General features: G+C 35.0%; 1 protein-coding gene across 2 annotated transcripts in view; it reads left to right on the top strand.

The window, feature by feature from the left end:
• The window catches only part of LOC100032444 (titin homolog), a 281,885-nt gene that overhangs the window by 234,930 nt on the left and 22,128 nt on the right, over nucleotides 1-24,827 (top strand). For both annotated transcript variants that reach the window (XM_056797347.1, XM_056797346.1), the window contains exons 37-47: nucleotides 1,938-2,173; nucleotides 2,584-2,767; nucleotides 5,590-5,825; nucleotides 6,236-6,419; nucleotides 9,849-10,084; nucleotides 10,504-10,687; nucleotides 13,504-13,739; nucleotides 14,127-14,310; nucleotides 16,325-16,560; nucleotides 17,002-17,185; nucleotides 23,222-23,350. In XM_056797347.1, the coding sequence (XP_056653325.1) occupies nucleotides 1,938-2,173; nucleotides 2,584-2,767; nucleotides 5,590-5,825; nucleotides 6,236-6,419; nucleotides 9,849-10,084; nucleotides 10,504-10,687; nucleotides 13,504-13,739; nucleotides 14,127-14,310; nucleotides 16,325-16,560; nucleotides 17,002-17,185; nucleotides 23,222-23,350 (2,229 nt within the window). The remainder of the gene's footprint in view (nucleotides 1-1,937; nucleotides 2,174-2,583; nucleotides 2,768-5,589; nucleotides 5,826-6,235; nucleotides 6,420-9,848; nucleotides 10,085-10,503; nucleotides 10,688-13,503; nucleotides 13,740-14,126; nucleotides 14,311-16,324; nucleotides 16,561-17,001; nucleotides 17,186-23,221; nucleotides 23,351-24,827) is intronic.

The raw sequence follows: 24,827 nt of genomic DNA on the forward strand, positions 1-24,827 counted from the left end.
GCAATAGTCTTCAAAACAATTTGGTGTAGCAAGAGAGGGAGGAGATCAGTGGCAAAGACTTAAAATATCTTACCTCAGCAAACCAGTGAATAATAAACCCCAAAAAGCCCTGGTTCAGGATGATTTCAGGATAAGAATCAGCTCTTTAACAAAAACTGCTGGGAAAGTTGGATAATAGTATCAGACCGATTAGGTTGATATCAACATCTGACTTCCTACACCAAGATAAACTTAAAATGGGTGAATGATGGATTTCAAAAAGGAAAGTATAAGTAAATTAGGTGAACACAAAAGAATATACCTGTCAGATCGCTGTGAAAGAAAAACTTTCAAGAACAAGCAACAGCTAGACAAAATTACAAAATGTCAAATGACTAAATATGATTACATTAAATTAAAAAGGGTTTGCACAAATAAAACCAAAGGAAACAAAATTAGAAGGGAAGCAATGAATTGAGAAAAAAAATCTTTAAAAGTAAATCCTTGGGCAAGGCTCTAAATACTCCAATATCTAAGGAGTTAAGTAAGTTGTGCAAAAAATCAACCCATTTTCCAATTGAAAAATGGGCAAGTGACATGAATGGCAATTTTCCAATGAAGAAATCAAACCTATATATAGGCATATTCAAAAGTGTTCTAAATCATTTATAATTATAGAAATGAAGTGCAAATAAAATCCACTCTAACATGAGAGCAAAGGAAAGTCATAAATTTTGCAGGGGATTAGTAAAATGGGGACATTAATGCACTCCTGATGGAGTTGTAAATGGATCCCACTATTTTGGATGACAATTTGGGACTGTTCTTTAAAAGCCTGTTTACCCGTTGATCAGTCATAGAAGAGCTGGGCTTATACCCCAAAGAGATGATTACTATTATTATTTTAATATGTCTTCTCCTACCAAGGAGCATGTAATATTCTCTCCATTTGTTAGGAATTAGTTATAATTCTGTGAAAAGGGCTTTGTAGCTGAGCTCATATAATTCTATGTTCATCCTAGAAGATAGTTTCCATTGCCTAGAGTGATTTGAAATAAAGTTCCTCTTGCTACTGTGTTGTGTCAAAAATAAATAGAAATACTGATGATTTGTGTGGCTTTATTTTTTCATCCTGCAACTTTACTAAAGTTGGTGGTTATTTCCAGGAGCTTTTGAGTTCATTCTTTCCATTCTTCAGGTAGAGCATCACATTGACTGAAAAGAATGAGACTTTCATCTCCTCGGTGCCTATTTTAATCCCTTCCATTTCTTCTTCTCTAAATTGTTGCTGTGATTGTTTCTAGTACAATGTTAAAAAAATTAGAGGTGAGAGTGGGCATCCTTGCTTCATTGCTGATCTCATTGGGAAGATTTCTAACTTCTCCCCATTGCAGATGACAATTACTGATGGTTTTAGATATATATGCCTTATGATTCTTAGGAAGGAGTCATATATTCCTATCCTTCCTAGTGTTTTCAGGAGGATTCTGTCTGCTTCTTAAAGAGAAAAAGTGATAATATGAAAAAAAAGGATGAGAAAACAAAATGAGGAAGAAAACGAGCCACTGTTTCAAATGTTGAAGAAAGTTTTTCTCCTTTCAAACAAAACATCTAATGTATTGTTATTCTTTGCAAAGGTGAAAAAATTAGAATACAGAATACTATGGATACTTGTTTGTATATTTCAGAACCTAAGAGCTATCCACATATACTGGATATTGAGCAAGGAACAACTACTTTCAAGTCCTGCTTCTCTTATAATTAACAAATCATTGAACATTTCAGGGTTCTAGGCAACTCTGCAACCAGAAGTAGCTAAAAAGATGCTGACCAGTGGTGGTAGGGATGTTTCTAGGAGCTCTGGGTTTTAGTATCAACATAGATGATATTTTAGTACCTTATTAAATTCGCTTTTTTTTAAAAAATAATTATACAAAAATCCTATGATTTCCTTTTAGGTTGAAGAGGAAGAAAACAAGGCTCAACACAGTGAAATGGAAACACCAGTGGATGGATTTGGAGAAAAATTGCCTGAAGATAACATGACTGTCAATTGTAATAAGCTGCCATTTAATGTAAAGGATCATCATGGCAATGAAAGTGAGGAGAATAAAATCCCTGTGGAAGAAACCCCAAAACTGACTGTTCCTTCTTCCAAGGAATCTTCAATACCTGTGCTCCATCATTTCATAAGGTAAGTTTCTGAAAATCATTCAATGGAGTATTTCACAGTAAGGTCACTTTGCTCTGAAAATGTGGTTTCAGATTCATTCTACATTAACTTCAGCCTTGGCTGCTTTTTACTTGTTTGTTTTTTGCCAAGAAAGAAATATAAACCCAAGTGTGTACCTTATGTATACACATACACAATCATATGAATGTATAAATGACCATCAGCTTGTTCTATTGTGGAACTTGTTGAGCAGCAGCTATCAATAACTCGGTTGAAAGTCTTCCTGCTCAGTGAATGTCTACATCAATCTGTTCTGCCTCACAAATAAATGAATTTTGTATTTTTAGAAGCCCAGACAAATTTGATGAAATAAGATGACATTCTTGGTTTCTACTCAGCTATGTTTCCTAAAACAAGCACTTTGCATCTAGGTTCCCACTGAAAAAAGAGAAAGAAAAGCAATCGAAAGCAGGTATGCCTCTTAAAACAATCAGAGAACAAATAAGAAGAAAAGAAAAATTATCCAGTAAAGAAGTGGAGAAGAAACAGTCATTGGAAGTGCCTGAACAATCTCAGACCACAAAACTAAGACTGGGAGAAAATAATTTGACACAGGTGAATTGGAAAATTATAGTCAGTATTTCCATCTTTGCTTGATAGAGAATATGAATTGGTTTCCTGGGTGTGAGCAGCTGAATGCTTGGAAGGCTTTTATTCCTGCTACAAAAGTTCAGTGGCTGTTAGGTGGAGTCTAATTCAGTTGGGCTCAATGCTACATGAATGTAGGTTCATGTATATATCAAGAAATATAAAGGTGTCTCTATTTTTTTAACATTTGAGTGTACTGTTGCAAGGTCAATAACCATGGAGAACATAAGATGACATGCATTTGCTGTCACAATTACAGGAGAATAAGAAATGAAAGGTACAAAAATAGACAATGAGGAGACCAAGTTATCCCTCTTTAAAGATGATCTGATGGTCCACTTAATTAATCCTAGAGAATCAACTAAGAAACTAGTGGGATAAATCATTGATGTTAACAAAGTTGACAGATATAAAATAAACCCACATAAATCATCAGCATTTCTATGTATTCCCAACACATCTCAGCAGCAAAAGCTGGAAACAGAAATTTCCTTTAATTTAACCCTGGACAGTCCAAAATGTTTAGAAATCTATTTGCCAGGAAAAATGAGGGAATTTTATGAACACAACTATGAAATTCTATCTACCAAATCAAAACTAGATACAAACAATTGGTAAAATATTAAATGCTCATCCATGCGATGAGTTAAAATATTAAAAATGACAATGCTACACAAATGAATTTATTTAGTCAGTGTCATACCTACCAAACTCCCAAGAAATTTTTTGACTATATTAGAAAAAACTGTAACAAAGTTCACCTAGATGAGGAAAAGATCAAGAATACCAAGAGAATAGATGAAAAACATGGGAAGGTCGGGTGGCTAGAATTACCGGATCTTAAAGCAATGATCTTCAAAACAATTTAGTGTAGTAAGAGAGGGAGGAGAAGATCAGTGGAGTACACTTAGAATATCTTACCTCAGCGAACCAGTGAATGATAAACCCCAAAAAGCCCTGGTTTCAGAATGATTTCAGGATAAGAATCAGCTCTTTAACAAAAACTGCTGGGAAAGCTGGAAAACAGTATCAGATCGATTAGGTTGATATCAACATCTGACTTCCTACACCAAGATAAACTTAAAATGGGTGAATGATGGATTTCAAAAAGGAAGAAAGTATAAGTAAATTAGGTGAACACAAAAGTATATACCTGTCAGGTCACTGTGAAAGGAAAAATTTCAAGAACAAGCAACAGCTAGACAAAATTACAAAATGTCAAATGACTAAATATGATTACATTAAATTAAAAAGGGTTTGCACAAATGAAACCAAAGGAAACAAAATTAGAAGGGAAGCAATGAATTGAGAAAAAAGCTTTAAAAGTAAATCCTTGGGCAAGGCTCTAATTACTCAAATATCTAAGGAGTTAAGTAAGTTGTGCAAAAAATCAACCCATTTTCCAATTGAAAAATGAGCAATTGACATGAATGACAATTTTCCAATGAAGAAATCAAACCTATATATAGGCATATTCAAAATTGTTCTAAATCATTTATAATTATAGAAATGAAGTGCAAATAAAATCCACTCTAACATGAGAGCAAAGGAAAATCATAAATTTTGCAGGGGATTAGTAAAATGGGGACATTAATGCACTCCTGATGGAGTTGTGAATGGATCCCACTATTTTGGATGGCAATTTGGGACTATGCTTTAAAAGCCTGTTTACCCTTTGATCAGTCATAGAAGAGTTGGGCTTATAACCCAAAGGGATGATTACTATTATTATTATAATAAATCTTGTCCTACCAAGGAGCATGTAATGTTCTCTCTATTTGTGAGGATTTAGTTATAATTCTGTGAAAAGGGCTTTGTAGCTGAGCTCATATAATTCTATGTTCATCCTAGAAGATAGTTTCCATTGCCTAGAGTGATTTGAAATAAAGTTTCTCTTGCTACTGCGCTGTGTCCACAATAAATAGAAATACTGATGATTTATGTGGCTTTATTTTTTCATCCTGCAACTTTAATAATGTTGGTGGTTATTTCCAGAAGCTTTTCAGTTCATTCTTTCCATTCTTCGGTTAGAGCATCACATCAACAGAAAAGAGTGAAACTTTGGAAACTCCTCGGTGCCTATTTTAATCCCTTCCATTTCTTCTTCTCTAAATTGTTGCTGTGATTATTTCTAGTACAATGTTAAAAATAGAGTTGAAAGTGGACATCCTTGTTTCATTGCTAATCTCACTGAGAAGATTTCTAACTTCTCCCCATTGCAGATGACAATTACTGATGGTTTTAGATATACATGCTTTATGATTCTTAGGAAGGAGTCATATATTCCTATCCTTCCTAGTGTTTTCAGGAGGATTCTGTCTGCTTCTTAAAGAGAAAATGACAATATGAAAAAAAAAGGATGAGAAAACAAAATGAGGAAAAAAACGAGCCACTGTTTCAAATATTGAAGAAAGTTTTTCTCCTTTCAACAAAACATCTAAAAATTTGTATTGTTATTCTTTGCAAAGGTGAAAAAAAATAGAATACAGAATACTATGGATACTTGTTTGTATATTTCAGAACCTAAGAGCTATCCACATATACTGGATATTGAGCAAGGAACAACTACTTTCAAGTCCTGCTTCTCTTATAATTAACAAATCATTGAACATTTCAGGGTTCTAGGCAACTCTGCAACCAGAAGTAGCTAAAAAGATGCTGACCAGTGGTGGTAGGGATGTTTCTAGGAGCTCTGGGTTTTAGTATCAACATAGATGATATTTTAGTACCTTAATAAATTCGCTTTTTTAAAAAAATAATTATACAAAAATCCTATGATTTCCTTTTAGGTTGAAGAGGAAGAAAACAAGGCTCAACACAGTGAAATGGAAACACCAGTGGATGGATTTGGAGAAAAATTGCCTGAAGATAACATGACTGTCAATTGTAATAAGCTGCCATTTAATGTAAAGGATCATCATGGCAATGAAAGTGAGGAGAATAAAATCCCTGTGGAAGAAACTCCAAAACTGACTGTTCCTTCTTCCAAGGAATCTTCAATACCTGTGCTCCATCATTTCATAAGGTAAGTTTCTGAAAATCATTCAATGGAGTATTTCACAGTAAGGTCACTTTGCTCTGAAAATGTGGTTTCAGATTCATTCTACATTAACTTCAGCCTTGGCTGCTTTTTACTTGTTTGTTTTTTGCCAAGAAAGAAATATAAACCCAAGTGTGTACCTTATGTATACACATACACAATCATATGAATGTATAAATGACCATCAGCTTGTTCTATTGTGGAACTTGTTGAGCAGCAGCTATCAATAACTCAGTTGAAAGTCTTTCTGCTCAGTGAATGTCTACATCAATCTGTTCTGCCTCACAAATAAATGAATTTTGTTTTTATAGAAGCCCAGGCAAATTTGCTGTAATATGATGACAGTCTTGGTTTCTACTCAACTATGTTTCCTAAAACAAGCACTTTGCATCTAGGTTCCCACTGAAAAAAGAGAAAGAAAAGCAATCGAAAGCAGGTATGCCTCTTAAAACAATCAGAGAACAAATAAGAAGAAAAGAAAAATTATCCAGTAAAGAAGTGGAGAAGAAACAGTCATTGGAAGTGCCTGAACAATCTCAGACCACAAAACTAAGACTGGGAGAAAATAATTTGACACAGGTGAATTGGAAAATTATAGTCAGTATTTCCATCTTTGCTTGATAGAGAATATGAATTGGTTTCCTGGGTGTGAGCAGCTGAATGCTTGGAAGGCTTTTATTCCTGCTACAAAAGTTCAGTGGCTGTTAGGTGGAGTCTAATTCAGTTGGGCTCAATGCTACATGAATGTAGGTTCATGTATATATCAAGAAATATAAAGGCGTCTCTCTTTTTAACATTTGAGTGCACTATTGCAAGGTCACTAACCATTGAGAACATAAGATGACATGCATTTGCTGTCACAATTTGAGGAGAATAAGAAGTGCAAGATATGAAAATAGACAATGAGGAGACCAAGTTATCCCTCTTTAAAGATGATCTGATGGTCCACTTAATTAATCCTAGAGAATCAACTAAGAAACTAGTGGGATAAATCATTGATGTTAACAAAGTTGAGGGATATAAAATAAACCCACATAAATCATCAGCATTTCTATGTATTCCCAACACATCTCAGCAGCAAAAGCTGGAAAAAGAAATTTCCTTTAATTTAACCCTGGACAATCCAAAATGTTTAGAAATCTATATACCAAGAAAAACGAGAGAATTTTATGAAAACAACTATGAAACACTTTCCACACAAATAAACTAGATACAAACAATTGGTAAAACATTAATTGCTCATCGATAGGATGAGTTAAAATATTAAAAATGACAATCCTACACAAATGAATTTACTTAGTCAGTGTTATAACTATCAAACTCACAAGGAAATGTTAACTGTAATAGAAAAAAAACTATAACAAAGTTCACCTAGATGAGGAAAAGATCAAGAACACCAAAAGAATAGATGAAAAACATGGGAAGGATGGGTGGCTAGAATTACCGGATCTTAAAGCAATGATCTTCAAAACAATTTAGTACCAAGAGAGGGAGGAGAAGATCAGTGGAGTACACTTAGAATATCTTACCTCAGCAAACCAGTGAATGATAAACCCCAAAAAGCCCTGGTTTTAGGATGATTTCAGGATAAGAATCAGCTCTTTAACAAAAACTGCTGGGAAAGTTGAATAATAGTATCAGACAGATTAGGTTGATATCAACATCTGACTTCCTACACCAAGATAAACTTAGAATGGGGGAATTATGGATTGTAAAAAGGAAATTATAAGTAAATTAGGTGAACACAAAAGAATATACCTCTCAGATCTTTGAGAAAGGAAAAATTTCAAGATCAAGCAAGAGTTACACAAAATTACAAAATATCAAATAAATAAATTTGATTACATTAAATTTTTTTGTTCAAGTGAAACCAAAGGAACTAAAATTAGAAGGGAAGCAATGAATTGGGGGGGGGAAATCTTTACAAAAAATACTTTCAAAGGGATGTAATTACTCAAATATCTAAACAGTTAAATCAGTTATACAAAAAATCAAGCCATTTTCCAATTGAAAATGAGCAAGTGACATTAATGGCAAGTTTCAGATGAAGAAATCAAACCTATACATAGGCATATTCAAAAGAGTTCTAAATCACTTATAATTAGATAAATGAAGTGCAAATCAAATCCACTCTAACATGAGAGCAAAGGAAAGTCCTAAATTTTGCAATTTACCTGTAATTGCTGCTTGAAAGGGAATAACTAAAGGAATTATAATTTTGAGGAGGAGAGACTGGTCGAGGGGAGAAGTAGAATAATAGAAATAGACAGCAGATCATATCTTATCATGGAAGGACGAGGCTTCCCTTCTATCTTCCTTTGCTGGGCACACAATGCAGGAAGATAGAAATTAACCAGAATGCATGAAAAAGGAATCAGGAGTGAGGTGAGAAGGAACAAAGAGAATAAAGAGAGAGAATCTTTAGAGGCACACTGGCTCTCCTTAACTGGAGAGATCCATGTGGCCAGCAAACAGGTAGGAGTAAGAGACAGAAAAAGGAAGAGAGCAAGAGAGAGAGGGTCCCGTCCTTCCTGACTTTTTATTGATGCAATGACGTCAGAGGCAGGTAATACATATAGAGGATTTACATTGGCTTGACAAATCCTTGAAGTACAAGCCAGAGGCGTGGTAAGTACAGCCTGCTCTTTTCAAACTCCCAGAACAAAGACCACATGACTACACATAAATTATACATTGGAATGCTGTCTGACCAGTCCAGAGCTGAGCTCTTTGTGGCTCAGCTCCGATATTCTTCCTGGAATCCTACAATGAGTAAAATGCAGACATTAATGCACTCCTGGTGGAGTTGTGAATGAATCCAACTATTTTGGATGGCAATTTGGAACTATGCCCAAAGGGCTTTAAAACCTGTTTACCCTTTGATCAGTGATGGAAGAGCTGGGCGTATACCCCAAAGAGATGATTACTATTATTATTATAATATATCTTGTCCTACCAAGGAGCATGTAATGTTCTCTCCATTTGTTAGGAATTAGTTATAATTCTGTGAAAAGGGCTTTGTAGCTGAGCTCATATAATTCTATGCTCATCCTAGAAGATAGTTTCCATTGCCTAGAGTGATTTGAAATAAAGTTCCTCTTGCTACTGTGTTGTGTCGACAATAAATAGAAATACTGATGATTTATGTGGCTTTATTTTTTTCATCCTGCAACTTTGCTAAAGTTAGTGGTTATTTTCACCAGCTTTTGAGTCCATTCTTTCCATTCTTCAGGTAGAGCATCACATCGACTGCAGAGAGTGAGAGTTTGGTCTCCTCTGTGCCTATTTTAATCCCTTCCATTTCTTCTTCTTCTGTAAATTGTTGCTGTGAGTGTTTCTAGTACAATGTTTTAAAAAAAATAGAGGTGAGAGTGGGCATCTTTGCTTCTCTGCTGATCTCATTGGGAAGATTTCTAACTTCTCCCCATTGAAGATGATAATTACTGATGGTTTTAGATTTAGATTTAGATTTAGATGCTTTATGATTCTTAGGAAGGGTTCATAGATTCCTATCCTTCCTAGTGTTGTCGGGAGTATTCTCTCTGCTTCTGAGAGGGAAAAAGTGACAAAATTTTTAAAAAATGAGAAAACAAAATGAGGAAGAAAATGCGCCACTGTATCAAATTTTGAAGAAAGTTTTTCTCCTTTCAAACAAAACATCTAAAAAAGTATTGTTATTCTTTCCAAAGGTGAAAAAATTAGAATATAGAATAATATAAATACTTGTGTGTATATTTCAGAACCTACATGCTATGCAAGTGTATTGGATATTGAGCAAGGAACACCTATTTTCCAGTCCTGCTTCTGGTATTATAACAAATCATTAAACATTTCAGGGTTCTAGGCAATTGTACAAATTTAAGTAACTAAAAAGATGCTGACCAGTGGTAGTAGGGAGTTTTCTAGGAGCTCTGGGTTTTAGTTCCAACATAGACCATATATTTGTACCTTAATAAATTCACTTTTTTAAAAAAAATAATTATACCAAGTCCTATGATTTCCTTTTAGGTTGAAGAGCAAAAGAACAAGCCTCAACACAGTGAAATGGAAATTCCAGTGGAAGAAATTGCAGAAAAATTACCTGAAGATAACATGACTGTCAATTTTAATAAGCTGCCATTTGATGTAGAGGATCATCATGGCAATGAAATTGAGGAGAATAAAATCCCTGTGGAAGTACCTCCAAAAATGACCCTTTCTTCTTCCAAGGAATCTTCAATACCTGTGCTCCATCGTTTCTTGTGGTAAGTTTCTGAAAATCATTCAATGGACTATATCACAGTAGCGTCACTGCTCTGAAACTCTGGTTTTAGATCCATTGTACATTAACTTCACACTTGGCTGGTTTTTTATTTGTCTGTTTTTTACAAAGAAAGAAATAAACCCCAAATATGCATACATATGTACACACACATACACACAGCCATATGAATGTATAAATGACATTCAGTTTTTTATATTCTAGAAATTGTAGTGCAGCAGCTATCAATAACTCAGTAGAAAGTCTTTCTTGACTAACTCAATGTCTACAAGATTCTGTTCTGCCTCACAAAAAAAAAAAATAACTTTGTTTTTTTAGTAGTCCAGACCAATTTAACTAAATAGAATGACAGTCTTGGTTTCTACTCAGCTGTGTTTCCTAAAACAAGCACTTTGCATCTAGGTTCCCACTGAAAAAAGAGGAAAAAAAGCAATCAAAGGCAGGTATGCCTCTGAAAACAATCAGACAACAAATAGGAAGAAAAGAAAAGTTATCTAGTAAAGAAGTGGAGAAGAAACAGTCATTGGAAGTGGCTGAACAATCTCGGGCCAGAGAACCACGACAAGGAGGAAATAATTTGACACAGGTAAATGCGAAATTTAGAGTCAGTATTTCCATCTTTGCTTGATAGGGAATATGAATCGGTTTCCTGAGCGTGAGCAGCTGAATGCTTGGAAGGCTTTTATTTGTGCTACAAAAGTTGAGTGGCTGTTAGGTGGAGTCTAATTCACTTGGGCTCAATGCTACATGAATGTAGGTTCATGTACATATCAAAAAATATAAAAGTGTCTCTATTTTTAACATTCGAGTGCACTGTTACAAGGTCTATAACCATGGAGAACATAAGATGATATGCATTTGCTGTCACAATTAGAGAAGAAAAGGAAATGGAAGGTATTAAAATAGGCAATGAGACCAAGTTATCCCTCCTTGCAGAAGATCTGATGGTCCACTTAATTAATCCTAGAGAATCAACTAAGAAACTAGTGGGATAAATTATTGATGTTAACAAAGTTGATGGATATAAAATGAACTCACATAATCATCAGCATTTCTATGTATTCCCAACACATCTCAGCAACAATGGCTGGAAAGAGAAATTTCCTTTAATATCAACCTGGACAATCCAAAATATTTAGAAATCTATTTGCCAAGTAAAATCAGGGAATTTTATGAACACAACTATGAAACACTTTCGACACAATCAAAACTAGATATAAATGATTGGTAAAACATTAATTGCTCATCGATGGGATGAGTTAAAATAATAAAATTGACAATCTTACACAACTGAATTTATTTAGTCAGTGCCTTAACTATCAAACTCCCAAGAAACTTTTTGATTATATTAGAAAAAAAGCTATAACAAAGTTCACCTAGGTAAGGAAAAGATCAAGAATACACAGAGACATTATGGAAAAACATGGGAAGAATGGGTGGCTAGAATTACCAAATCTTAAACTGTACTATAAAGCAATGGTTTTCAAAACAATTTAGTGTACTAAGAGAGGGAGGAGAAGATCAGTGGAATAAACTTAGAATATCTTGAATGATAAACTACAAAAGCCCAGATTTCAGAACACTCTCAGGATAAAAATCTGCTCTTTAAGAAAAACTGCTGGGAAAATTGGAAAACAGTATCGAAGAGATTAGGTTGATTTCAACATATGACACCCTACCCCAAGATGAATTCAGAATGGGAGAATGATGGATTATAAAAAGGAAACTATAAGTAAATTAGGTGAACACAAAGGAGTATACCTGTCAGATCTTTGGAAAAGGAAAAATTTCAAGACCAAGGAAGAGATAGACGAAATTATGAAATATAAATAAATAAATTTGATTACATTAAATTAAAAAGGGTTTGTACAAAGAAAGTTAAAGCAAATCAGAAGGGAAGCAATGAATTGGGAAAAATTCTTTACAAAAAATCCCTTAAAAAGGATCTAATCACTCAAATATCTAAGGAGTTAAGTCATTTTTACAAAAAAATCCAGGCATTTCATAATTGAAAAATAAGCTAGTGACATGTATGGCAATATTCAGATGAAGAAATCAAAACTATTTATAGGCATATGGGAAAGTGTCTAAATCATTTATAATTAGAGAAATGAAGTGTAAATCATTCCCCTCTGAGGCACCACCTCTCCTAGCATATTGGATAATGTGAGAGCAAAGGAAAGTCATAAATTTTGCAGGGAATGTGTAAAATAAGGATGTTAATGCACTGCTGGTGGAGTTGGGAATGGATCTAACTATTTTGGATGGCAATTTGGAACTATGCCCAAAGGGCTTTAAAAGCCTGTTGGCCCTTTGATCCAGTCATAGAAAAGCTGGGCTTACACCCCAAAGATATTATTACTATGATTATTATTATATGTTGATCTACCTAAGGAGCATAAAATGTTCATTCCATTTGTGAGTATTTAGTCATAATTGTGTGAAAAGTGCATTGTAGTTGAGTTCATATCATTCCTATGTTCATCCTAGTGATATTCTCAATTGCCTGGAGTGATTTGAAATGAAGTTTCTCTTGCCGTTGAGTTGTGTCGACAATAAATAGAAATGCTGATGATTTGTATGGCTTTCTTTTTTCATGCTGCAACGTTGCTAAAATTATTGGTTATTTTCACGAGCTTTTGAGTTCATTCTTTCCATTCATCAGGTAGAGCATCACATCGACTGCAAAGAGTGAGAGTTTGGTCTTCTCGGTGCCTGTTTTAATCTCTTCCATTTCTTGTTCTTCAGTAAATTGTTGCTGTGAGTGTTTCTAGTACAATGTTAAAAAATGGAGGTGAGAGTGGGCATCCTTCCTTCACTGCTGATCTCATTGGGAAGATTTCTAACTTCTCCCCATTGCAGATGACAATTACTGATGGTTTTAGACATATATTCTTTATGATTCTTAGGAAGGATTCCTATTTTCCTATCCTTCCTAGTGTTTTCAGGAGTATTCGGTCTGCTTCTTAAAGGGAAAAAGTGACAATATGAAAAAAAAGGATGAGAAAATAAAATGAGGAACAAACTGAGCCACTGTATCAAACAAAACATCTAAAATGTATTGTTATTCTTTTCAAAAGTAAAAAAAAATTAGAAGAATGTACAATTCTATAGATACTTGTGTGTATATTTCAGAATCTACATGCTATCCAAGGGTAGTGGATATTGAGCAAGGAACACCTATTTTCAAGTCCTGCTTCTGGCATAATAGACAAATCATTTAACATTTCATGGTTGTAGGCAACTCTGCAACCAGAAGTAGCTAAAGAGATGCTGATCAAAGGCTGTAGGGAGTTTTAGGAGCTCTGGGTTTTAGTAAAAACATAGACCTTATCTTTGTACCTTAATAAATTCACTTTTAAAAAAAAATTAATTATACCTTGTCCTATGATTTCCATTTAGGTTGAGGAGCAAAAGAACAAGCCTCAACACAATGAAATGGAAACACTAGTGGAAGAAATTGCAGAAAAATTACCGGAAGACAAAATGACTGTCAATTTTAATAAACTGTCATTTAATGTAAAGGATCATTATGGCAATGAAAGTGAGGAGAATAAAATCCCTGTGAAGGAAACTCAACAAATGACTGTTCCTTCTTCCAAGGAATTTTTAATACCTGTGCACCATCGTTTCATGTGGTAAGTTTCTGAAAATCATTCAATCTGATTTCAAATTCATCGCACATTAACTTCAGTCTTGGCTGGGTTTTTGTTGTTGTTGTTGTTGTTGTTTTGCCACGAAAGAAATATAAACCCAAGTATGCACCTTATGTATACACACATACACACACCCCTATGAATCTATAAATGACCATCAACTTGTTCTATTGTGGAAATTGTAGTGCAGCAGCAATGAATAACTTTGTGTAAAATGTTTTTTGCCAGTGAACGTCTACATGAATCTGTTCTGCCTCACAAAAAAAAAAAAAATCCGTTTCTTAGTAGTCCGGACCAATGTAGCTAAATAGGATGACAGTCTTGGTTTCTACTCAACTGAGTTTCCTAAAACAAACACTTTTCCTCTAGGTTCCCACTGAAAAAAGAGGAAGAAAAGCAACCAAAGGCAGGTATGCCTCTTAAAACAATCAGAGAACAAATAGGAAGAAAAGAAAAATTATCCAGTAAAGATGTGAGGAAGAAACAGTCATTGGAAGTGGCTGAACAATCTTGGGCCAGAGAACCAGGACCAGGAGGACATAATTTAAAACAGGTAAATTGGAAATTTAGAGTCAGTATTTCCATCTTTGCTTGATAGAGGACATGAATCGGTTTCCTGGCCATGAGCAGCTGATTGCTTGGAAAGCTTTTATTCGTGCTACAAAAGTTCAGTGGCTGTTAGGTGGAGTCTAATTCAGTTGGGTTCGACGTTACATGAAAGGAAGTTTAGGTATATATCAAGAAAAACACAAGTGTCTCTATTTTTACCTTTTGGGTACACTGTTGCAAGGTCTCTCCATGGAGCAAATAAGATTGTGACTAGAGTAGCAGTCACAATTAGAGAGAAAAAAGAAATGGAAGGTATTAAACTAGGCAATGAGGAGACCAAGTTATCCCTCCTTTCAGATGATCTGATGGTCCACTTAAGGAATCCCAGAGAAACAACTAAGATGCTATTGCCTAGAAGGATTTGAAATGATGTTTCTCTTGTTGCTGAGGTGTGTTGAAAATAAATGGAAATGCTGATGATTTATATGGCTTTATTTTTTCATCCTGCAACTTTGCTAAAGTTTTTGGTTATTTTCAGTAAGCTTTTGAGTTCATTCTTACGATTCTTCAGGTAGAGCATCACATAGTCGGCAAAGAGTGAGAATTTAGTCTCCTTGCTGCCTATTTTAATCCCTTCCATTTCTTGTTCTTCTCTAATTTGTTACTCTGAGTTTTTCTAGCACAATGTTAAAAATAGAGGGGTAATGGGCATCCTTGCTTCACTCCTGAACTTATAGTACTTATAGTACAGTTTAAGATCTGGTACAGCTAGGCCCTATTCTTCACATATTTTTTCATTATTTACCTTGATATTCTTAATCCTTTGTTCTTCCAAGTGAACTTTGTGATCTTTTTTCCTAATTCAATAGGAAGGATTTTGGCTTGTTTGATGGTTCTGGCACTAAATAAATAGACTAATTTGGGTAGAGTGGTTATTTGTATTTTATTAGCTCATCCTACCCAGGAGCCTGTAATATTCTTTCCATTTGTTTGGATTTAGTTATAATTGTGTGAAAAGTGTTTTGTAGATGAGTTCATAGGATTCCTGAGTTCATCCTGGCAGATAGGTTCCTAAATGTTTTATATTGCCTAATGTGATTTGAAATGTAGTTTCCCTTGCTGCTGTGTTCAGTTGGAAGTAAATAGAAATCCTGATGATTTTAGATGACTATTTTTCATCCGGCAACTTTGCTAAACTTGACTATGTCCATTAGCTTTTGAGTTGATTCGTTGGGATACTTCAGGCAGAGCAGCACCATATTGTCTGCAAAGAGTGAGAGTTTGGTCTCCTCGGTGCCTACTTTAATCCCTTCCATTCCTTATTCTTCTTTATATTGTCGCTGGGAGTGTTTCTAGTACAATCATAAAAAATAGAGGTGAGAGTGGGCATCCTTGCTGCACTGCTGATCTCATTGGGAAGGTTTCCAACTTCTCCCCATTGCAGATGATAATTACTGATGGTTTTAGGTATATATTCTTTATGATTTTTAGGAAAGGTTCCTGTATTTTTATCCTTTCCAGTGTTTTCAGTAGCCCGATGTCTGTTTGTTAAAGGGTAAAAGTGACAGCATGAAAAGAGGCTGAGAAAACAAAATGAGGAAGAAATTGAGGCACTGTTTCAAAAGTTGACACAATTTTTCTCCTTTCAAACGAAACTTCTAAAAGTTTACCAAAGTTTTTCATTCCAAAGTTAAAGAAATGTGAAGGATATAGAACAATATGGATACTTGAGTATGTATTTCAGAACATAAGAGCTATCAAGGTGTAATGGATAGAGAGCAAGGAATGCCTATTTTCAAGTCGTGCTTCTGATATAATTAACAAATCATTTAACATTCCAGGGTTGTAGGCAACTCTACAACCACAAGTAGCTAAGAAGATGCTGACCAGCAGTGGTAGGCAGTTTTCTAGGAGCTTTGGGTTTTAGTTGAATAATAGGCCTTATATGTGGACCTAAATGAGTTCACATTTTTTAAAAATTAAAGAATTATACACCATGTATTATGATTTCCTTTTAGGTTGAAGAGCAAAAGAAGAAGCCTCCACACTGTGAAATACAAATACCAGAGGAGGAATTTGGAGAAAATTTAACTGAAGACAAAATGTCTGTAAAAGTTAATGAGCTAGCATTTAATGTAAAGAATCATCAGTGCAACAAAAGTGAGGAGAATAAAATTCCTGGGGAAGAAATTCCAAAAATGACCATTTCTTCTTCCAAGGAAAGTTCAGTATCTGGACAACATTTTTTAAAGTGGTAAGTTTCTGAAACGTTTCAGTGGAGTATTTAACAGTAAGTTCACTTTGCTCTGTAAATCTAGATTCAGATTATTCATTGTACCTTAACTTCAATTTTGGCTGTATTTTTTGTTTTTTGTGTTTTTGCCAAGAAAGAAATAAAAATTCATGTCACACACGCAAAAGCCTACACACACACACACACACACACACAACACACACACACACACACACATACATGACCATCAAAGTGTTCTGTTCTGGAAATTGTAGAGCAGCAGGTATCAACCTCTCATTAGAAAGAGTTTCTAGAAAGTGAATGTCTACATGAATCTCATCTCCCCCCCCCAAAAAAATTTATTTTCTGTTTCCTTAGAAGCCCAGACAAATTTAGCTAAATAGGTTGACAATCTTGATTTCTACTCAACTTTTTTTCCTAAAATAAGCAGTTTTCCTCCAGGTTTCCACTGGGAAAAAAGAAAGAAAAACAACCGAAGGCAGGCATGTTCTTTAAAACAATCAGAGAACATTTAAGAAGAAAAGAAAAATTATATAGTGAAGGAGTGGAGATGAAACAATCATATCAACTCACTGTACAATCTCTCGACAGAGAACCAAGACCAGGAGGAAATAATTTGAAACAGGTAAATTGGACCTTAAATATCATTATTTCCATCTTTTCTTTGTAGAGAATATGTATAGGTTTCCTGGGAGTGAGGAGTTGAATGCTTGGAAAGCTTTTATTAATGGTGCAAAAGTTTAGTAATTCTTATGTGTAGAATAATTAAGTTGGGTTCAATCATACAGATATGAATGTTCTTATAAATATCAAGAAAAATAAAGGTGTTTCCATTTTAGCATTTTAAAACACTATTGCAAGGTCTATAGCCATTGAGAAGATAAGAAGAGGTACACATGCAGTTGCAATTAGAGAAGAAAAAGAAATTGCAGGTATTAAAATAGGCAATTAAGGAGACTAAACTGTCACTCTTTGTAGATGATATGATGGTCTACTTAGAGAACCCAAAGAATTAACTGAGAAACTAGTGTAAATAATCAACAATTTTAGCAAAGATGCAGGATATAAAATAAGCCCTCATAAATCTTCAGCATTTCTATATCTTTCCAACACATCTTCTCAGCAAGAGCTAAAAAGAGGGGGCAGATGGGTGGTTCAGTGGATTGAGAGCCAGACCTAGAGATGGGAGGTCCTGGGTTCAAATCTAGCCTCAGCCACTTTTAGCCGTGTGACCCTAGGCAAGTCACTTGACCCCCATTGCCTAGCCTTTACCACTCTTCTGCCTTGGAACCAATACATAGTATTGATTCCAAGATGGAAAGTAAGGGTTTTAAAAATAAAACTAAAAAGAGAGTTAGAAAGAGAAATTACATTTAAAATCACCCTAGACAATTCAAAGTACTTAGAAATTTATTTGCCAAGACAAGGAAAGAAATTATATGAACACAACTATAAAACCCTTTCCACACAACTCAAAAGAAATATAAATATTTAGGAAAAAAACATTAAGTGCTCATGGATGGGACAAGATAAAATAATGAAAATGACAATGCTACCCAAATTAATTTACATATTCAGTGCCATACCTATCAAACTACCAAGAAATATTTTTACTGAATTAGAAAAAAATACAGCCAAGTTCATCTAGAAGGACAAAAGATCAATTATATGAAGGGAAGTAATGAAAAAAATGTGAGGGATGGATGGCTACTAGCAGAACTAGATCTTAAACTGTACTATAATGCAGAGGTCATGAAAACAATTTGGTACTGGTTAAGAGACAGAAGGGGAGAAACTAGGAAAAAATAACCTCAGCAAGACAGTGAATGATAAGCCCAGAGAGCAGAGATTTTGGGGGGAAATACACTATTTGGCAACAACTGCTGGGGAAATTGGAAGCAGTATGAGAGAGCGAGATTCGGTGTAGATCAACATCTCATATCCTACACAAAGATAAATTTGAAATGAGTGAATGATTGAATAAGAAGAGAACTGTAAGCAAATTAGGTAAACACAAAATAGTATACATGTCAGATTTTGAGGAAAGGAAAAATTTCAAGAACAAGCAAGAGTTAGACAAAATTACAAAATATAAAATAAATAATTTGGATTACATTAAATTAAAAAGGTTTTGTACAAACAAAACCATTCAACCAAAATTAGAAGATAAGGAACATATTGGGAAACAATCTTTAAAACAAAAACTGTTGACAAAGATCTAATTACTCAAATATTAAAAGAGTGAAATCAATTGTACAAAAAATCAAGCCATTTCCCAATCGATGAATGGGCAAGGGACATGAATAGGTAATTTTCAGATAAAGATTCAAAACTATCAATAAGCACAAGAAAAAGTGTTCTAAATCACTTATAATTAGAGTAATGCAATTCAAAACAACTCTGAGGTACCACCTCACACCTAGCATATTGGAGTTAACTCACCTATTAGATGCAAGCAAAGAGCAGAGTGGATTAGAATCCAAAACCCTACCATATGCTGTCTGCAAGAAAAACACATAAGGAAGGTAGATACAAATTTGGCGAAAGTAAGAGGATGGAACCAAATCTATTTTGCCTCAACTGATAAAAAAAAAAGACAGGAGTCAGAATCATGATATCTGAATAAGTCAAAGTAAAAATGGATCTAGTCAAAAGAGATAAGAATTACATCCTGATAAAAGGCAGCATAGACAATGAGGAATTATCAGTACACAACATGTATGCACCAAATGGCATAGCATCCAAATTTCTAAAGGAGAAACTAGAGGAGCTCAAGGATGAAATAGATAGAAAAACTATACTAGTGGGAGACCTGAACCTATTTCTACCCGAACTAGATAAATCAAACCAAAAAAATGAATAAGAAAGAGGTAAAAGAAGTGAATGAAAGCTTAGAAAAATTAGAGTTAGTAGATATGTGGAGATAAATAAATAGGGACAACCTTCTTTTCAGCAGCACTTGGTACATTCACAAAAATTGACCATGTATTAGGTCATAAAAACATTGCAAACAACTGCAAAAGAGCAGAAATAATAAATGCAACCTTCTCAGATCACAATGCAAATAATAATTATTAAGAGTACATGGAGAGATAAATCAAAAATTAATTGGAAATTAAACAATACAATTCTCCAAAAATGGTTATTCAAAGAATAAATCATAGAAATAATAATCTCATTGAAGAAAATGACAATGATTAGACAACCTTTCGAAACCTATGGGATGCAGCCAAAGCAGTACTTGGGGGGGAATTTATATCTTTGAGTTCATATATTAACAAATTAGGGAGAACAGAGGTCAATGAATTGGGCATGCAAATTAAAAAACTAGAAAGTGAACAAATTAAAATTCTCAGATGACTAAGCTAGAGATCTCAAAAATCAAAGGAGAAATTAATAAAATTGAAAGTCAAAGAACTATTGATTTAATTAATAAGACTAGAAGCTGGTACTTTGAAAAAACAAATAAAATAGACAAAGTACTGATCAGGCTAATTTAAAAAAAAGAAAGGAGAAAACCAAATTGATAGTATCCAAGATTTGAAAAGGGAGACCTCATCTCTAATGAAGAGGAATTTAAGGCAATCATTAAAAGCTATTATGCCCAATTATATGGCAACAAATATGGCAATCTAGGTGATATGGATGAATATTTACAAAAATATAAATTGCCTAGACTAACAGAGGAAAAAATAAATTACCTAAACAACCCCATATCCAAAAAAGCAATTGAACAAGCCATCAAAGTATTCCCTAAGAAAAAATCCCCAGGTCCAAATGGATTCACAAATGAATTCTATCAAACATCCAAAGAACAACTAATCTCAATATTATACAAACTATTTGACAGAATAAGCAAAAAAGGAGTTCTACGAAATTCATTTTTTGACACAAATATGATACTGATCCCAAAACCAGGCAGGTCAAAAACAGAGAAAGAAAACAATAGACCAATCTCCCTAATTAATATTGTTGCAAAAATCTTGAATAGGATACTAGCAAAAAGACTCCAGAAAGTCATCACAAGAGTTATTCACTATGACCAGGTAGGATTCATACCAGGAATTCAAGGATGGTTCAATATTAGAAAAACCATTCACATAATCGACCATATTAACAAGCAAACTGACAAAAATCACATGATTATCTCAAGAGTTGCAGAAAAAGCCTTTGATAAAATACAACACTCGTTCCTACTGAAAACACTAGAAAGGATAGGAATAAAAGGGCCTTTCCTAAAAATAATAAACATTATCTATCTAAAACCCTTAGCCAACATCATCTGCAATGGGGATGAACTAGATGCATTCCCATAAGATCAGGAGTGAAACAAGGATGCCCATTATCACCTCTACTATTTGACATTGTACTAGAAACACTAGCTGTAGCAATTAGAGAAGAAAAAGAAGTAGAAGGTATTAAAATTGGCAACGAGGTGACCAAGCTATCAGTCTTTGCGGATGATATGATGGTTTACTTAAGGAATCCTAGAGAATCAACCAAAAAGTTACTCGAAATAATCAACAACTTTAGCAAAGTAGCAGGATACAAAATAAACCCACATAAGTCATCAGCTTTTCTATATATCTCCAACCCATCTCAGCAGCAAGGATTAGAAAGAGAAATTCCATTTCAAATCACCCTAGACAATATAAAATACTTGGGAATCTCTCTGCCGAGACAAGCACAGGAACTATATGAACACAACTACAAAATACTCTTCACACAATTAAAAATAGATGTAAACAATTGGAAAAACATTGATTGATCATGGGTAGGATGAGCTAATATAAAAATAATAAATAACAAAGTGGAGGAATTTCATGGAGACTGGCATGACCTCCGGGAACTGATGCAGAGTGAGAGGAGCAGAACCAGGAAAACACTGTACACAGAGACTGATACACTGCGGTACAATCGAAGGTAATGGACTTCTCCATTAGTGGCACTGCAGTGACCCTGAACAACTTGGAGGAATCTACGAGATCAATCACTATCCACATTCAGAGGAAACACTGTGGGAGTAAAAACACTGAAGAAAAACAACTGCTTGAATCCATTTGTCCAAGGGATATGGTTGGGGATGTAGGCTCTAAATGAAGATCCTACTGTAAACAACAACATGGAAATAGGTTCTGATTAAGGAAACAAGTAATGCCCAATGAAATTGTGTGTTGGCTGCGAGAAGGGTGGGTGGAGGGGAGGGAGGGAAATAAAGTGAGTATTGTAACCAAAATAAATAAATAAATAAAATTTTTTAAGAGTTTTAAAAATAAGTCTCACAGCAGAGAGGCAGTAAGTCCGGTGCAGGGTAAAGAACTGACCTCAAATGCAAACAGAGCTGGGCTCAAGTGTTGCCCCTGACAGATTCTCACTAGTGTGATTCTGGGTGAGTCAGCTTACCTGACAATGGGCCACAACTGTCAAAGTCTCCAAAAGCTTCCCACAAAACTCACATGTGGATGGCTTTTTGAATTGGAACGCACAGTTCTCAGCAACTCTCTAAGACTATAAATTGCAGAAAAGGTGTCATCCTACATTGGTACAGGGAGTTTCCTCACCTGAGAATACTCTTAGCCAGTGAAATCACAGGTTCAGGCTCTTTCTCTATCCCTCATATTCCACCGTACCTCATTTGTCAGTCTTTCAGAACAGTTTTTAGTTCTCAAGGAACTTTAGCCCTCATAAAATTCAGATTCTCTGATCCATTCCACATGGAAGAAAGGCAGAGTCTTAACAGGCCACAGAACTGAACTAAATGTATTTGTAATAGGAAACCCAGTAAGGATGAATTAGGTGCAAAAGTTATCGTCCCAAATACAAACAGGTAGAAATGTGTTAAGATAGCATTTTGTCTGAAAAGATAACGACATTTAATTGAGCTCTCAGCTTCATTTGAGTCATTGGTGTTATCCAAAAAAGCATATGTATTTTTGGATTGCATTAAAAGAAGCATAGCTTCCAAGATTGAGGAGGTACAAATATCTCTGTCCTCCATCCTTATCAGAGCTCTCATGGACCACTCTTTTCACCTGTGACTGCCACAGAATTAAGGTAGCAAATCACCAGAGGGCTGGCAAGCATGATGATGAAGGACCTTGAATCCATCTATGAAATATGAGGATGAATACAAAGAACTGCAGATGTTCATCCTTGAGAGAAAAAGTCTCAAAGGGGACATAACTACCTTCTAGTTTTTGAAGATGGGTCATGTAGAAGAAAACTCATGGTTGCTCTTCCTCACCCCAAAGGACAGATCCAAGATCAATGTCTACAAGTTGCAAAAATTCACATTTTTAGGGTTGTCAGAAAAAAATTGCTAACAAATAGAATTTTAATAAGTAGAGTGAGCTACCGTAAGACAAGGTAGCTTCTTCAATGGCAAAGTTTTCAAACTGATGCTTGGTAATGTTTGTTAAGTGGGAGATATATTGAAATTGATATGATTTAGCCTGAATAATTGCTGAGACTCCTTTTTTTTCAGACTCGACTCCACCTAAAGATGAAATGTCTTTATTGACTTCTAGAGTATTTTTGTTTGTTTCATGGGTTTTTTTTCCAGATCACCCATAGATAAAACTAATTTTACATATAGAGAGAGATTGGCTTACTTTCTCAAGGAAAAATGCGTTTAAGATTTTCATGCAATTGTTTTCTCCAGATTGATGAAGAGCGGTATGAAACTCTTGGTCAGAATGACAGAGCTTTGCAAGATGGACTTCTGAGTAACCATCTTAGGAAGCAGAATGAAATAGAAGCAACTGCTCTCGAAGTGAATCAGATGTGTGAGGTAGTCACGTTGCTTGTTTCCAAATTTTCCTACATAGTTTTAAAAAACATGATTTTGTTCTTCATTATTGGACTTATCTGACATCCTCCACCATATCCATATGATTGCAGTAGACACCTATGGTTGCCAAAATCAACACAGGTATTTTGTGCATTCTAGTGCTTCTCTCATTTGAATTGAATGATGCCTCCAGAGACCTGACCATACTCTGCTCCTCCTATTGAAGAAAATCCGTGATTCTGTAGTGTAGTACCTCTAAACTTTCTAGACATAGGTAAGGGGCAGCTCATCAGTTTCTCTTAGCCCTAAGAGGAGAAAGGAATGCATCTAGGGAGGAGGTGACAACTTGAACACATACCACTTTTCTTCTTTTATTAAGTTGATTCCTCTGTTTGCCCTTTTCAGGGGCAGGGACTTTTGAAAAGGGTTTCAAAATCCATGTTAACAGTTTTGGTCTAGTCCATGTTTCTTGAAAAAGAAGGAATAAAAGTAAGTAAGGCTCTATGCATTACAAGGATCCATTATTCGTTATTTACCTTGACCATTGCTCAACATAAAAAAAAAGAGAAATTCATCAGGTACCAGATTTAGGGTTTTTTATTTTCTTCCTTTTTGCTTCAACAGTAGCTTAAGGTAATTTATTTGAGGTGTTGGCCCTCAGGAAATCTTTTGATGTCTGGGGACAGGAGTACTTCATTGATCTCAGCTGCTGATGACTATTATGACCCTCCTCTTGGATTTGTTGGGGGGGGGGCTCACAGAATGAGTCCTCTACATTTCTTCAAATACTTGTTTCCACTGGTCCTGGATGGGACCAAATGCTCCTGGACTAGTTCTAGTTGGATGGGAGTGTAATCAGTCTATCAGCAAACACATTATTCTCAAGATGTAGGCTAAGAAATTTTAAGAGAGTTATTACTTCATTGATCTGCAGCTAAGATAAATGTGACAGTGTACAAGAAGGACAACTTTATATCCTCAGTACATTCTGGGAAATTCGTAACAGTAAAAGAGGGTTCGATTTGGAATCTGAAGAGATCGAGTTCAGTGCTGCTTCTAACACTTGACTAGTTGTGTGACAATGGGCAGATCATTTCATATAGTAAAATGGAGATAACATCCATCAATACTTCCTTGATAAGAGTGTTGTGAGACATAAAGGAGATAATGCATCGAAAGCACTTGGCAAACTTTAAAGGGAGTATGTCTGTGTTCAGTATGATTCATTTCATCCCAATACCAGGAAAAGGCAGTGTAAGAGAGAATGGATAGAGAAAAGAAAGTAACATGGGCTCAAAGGCCGACAAATGTAGCGTTTGTCAAATGTCCTCTCTATTATTGAGTGAAATGCCCATGTGTTTCGAAGATTGAATACCTTCAGGACTTACCTTCTGATTGATGGAGCACTTTTAAGCCCTGTTCTCTGGGGAGACAGAAATGTGGAATAGGTGAAACTCTCTCGATTTACTTCTTCTTT

Source organism: Monodelphis domestica, chromosome 5 (genome assembly GCF_027887165.1).
Source record: "Monodelphis domestica isolate mMonDom1 chromosome 5, mMonDom1.pri, whole genome shotgun sequence".
Lineage (NCBI taxonomy): Eukaryota > Metazoa > Chordata > Mammalia > Didelphimorphia > Didelphidae > Monodelphis > Monodelphis domestica.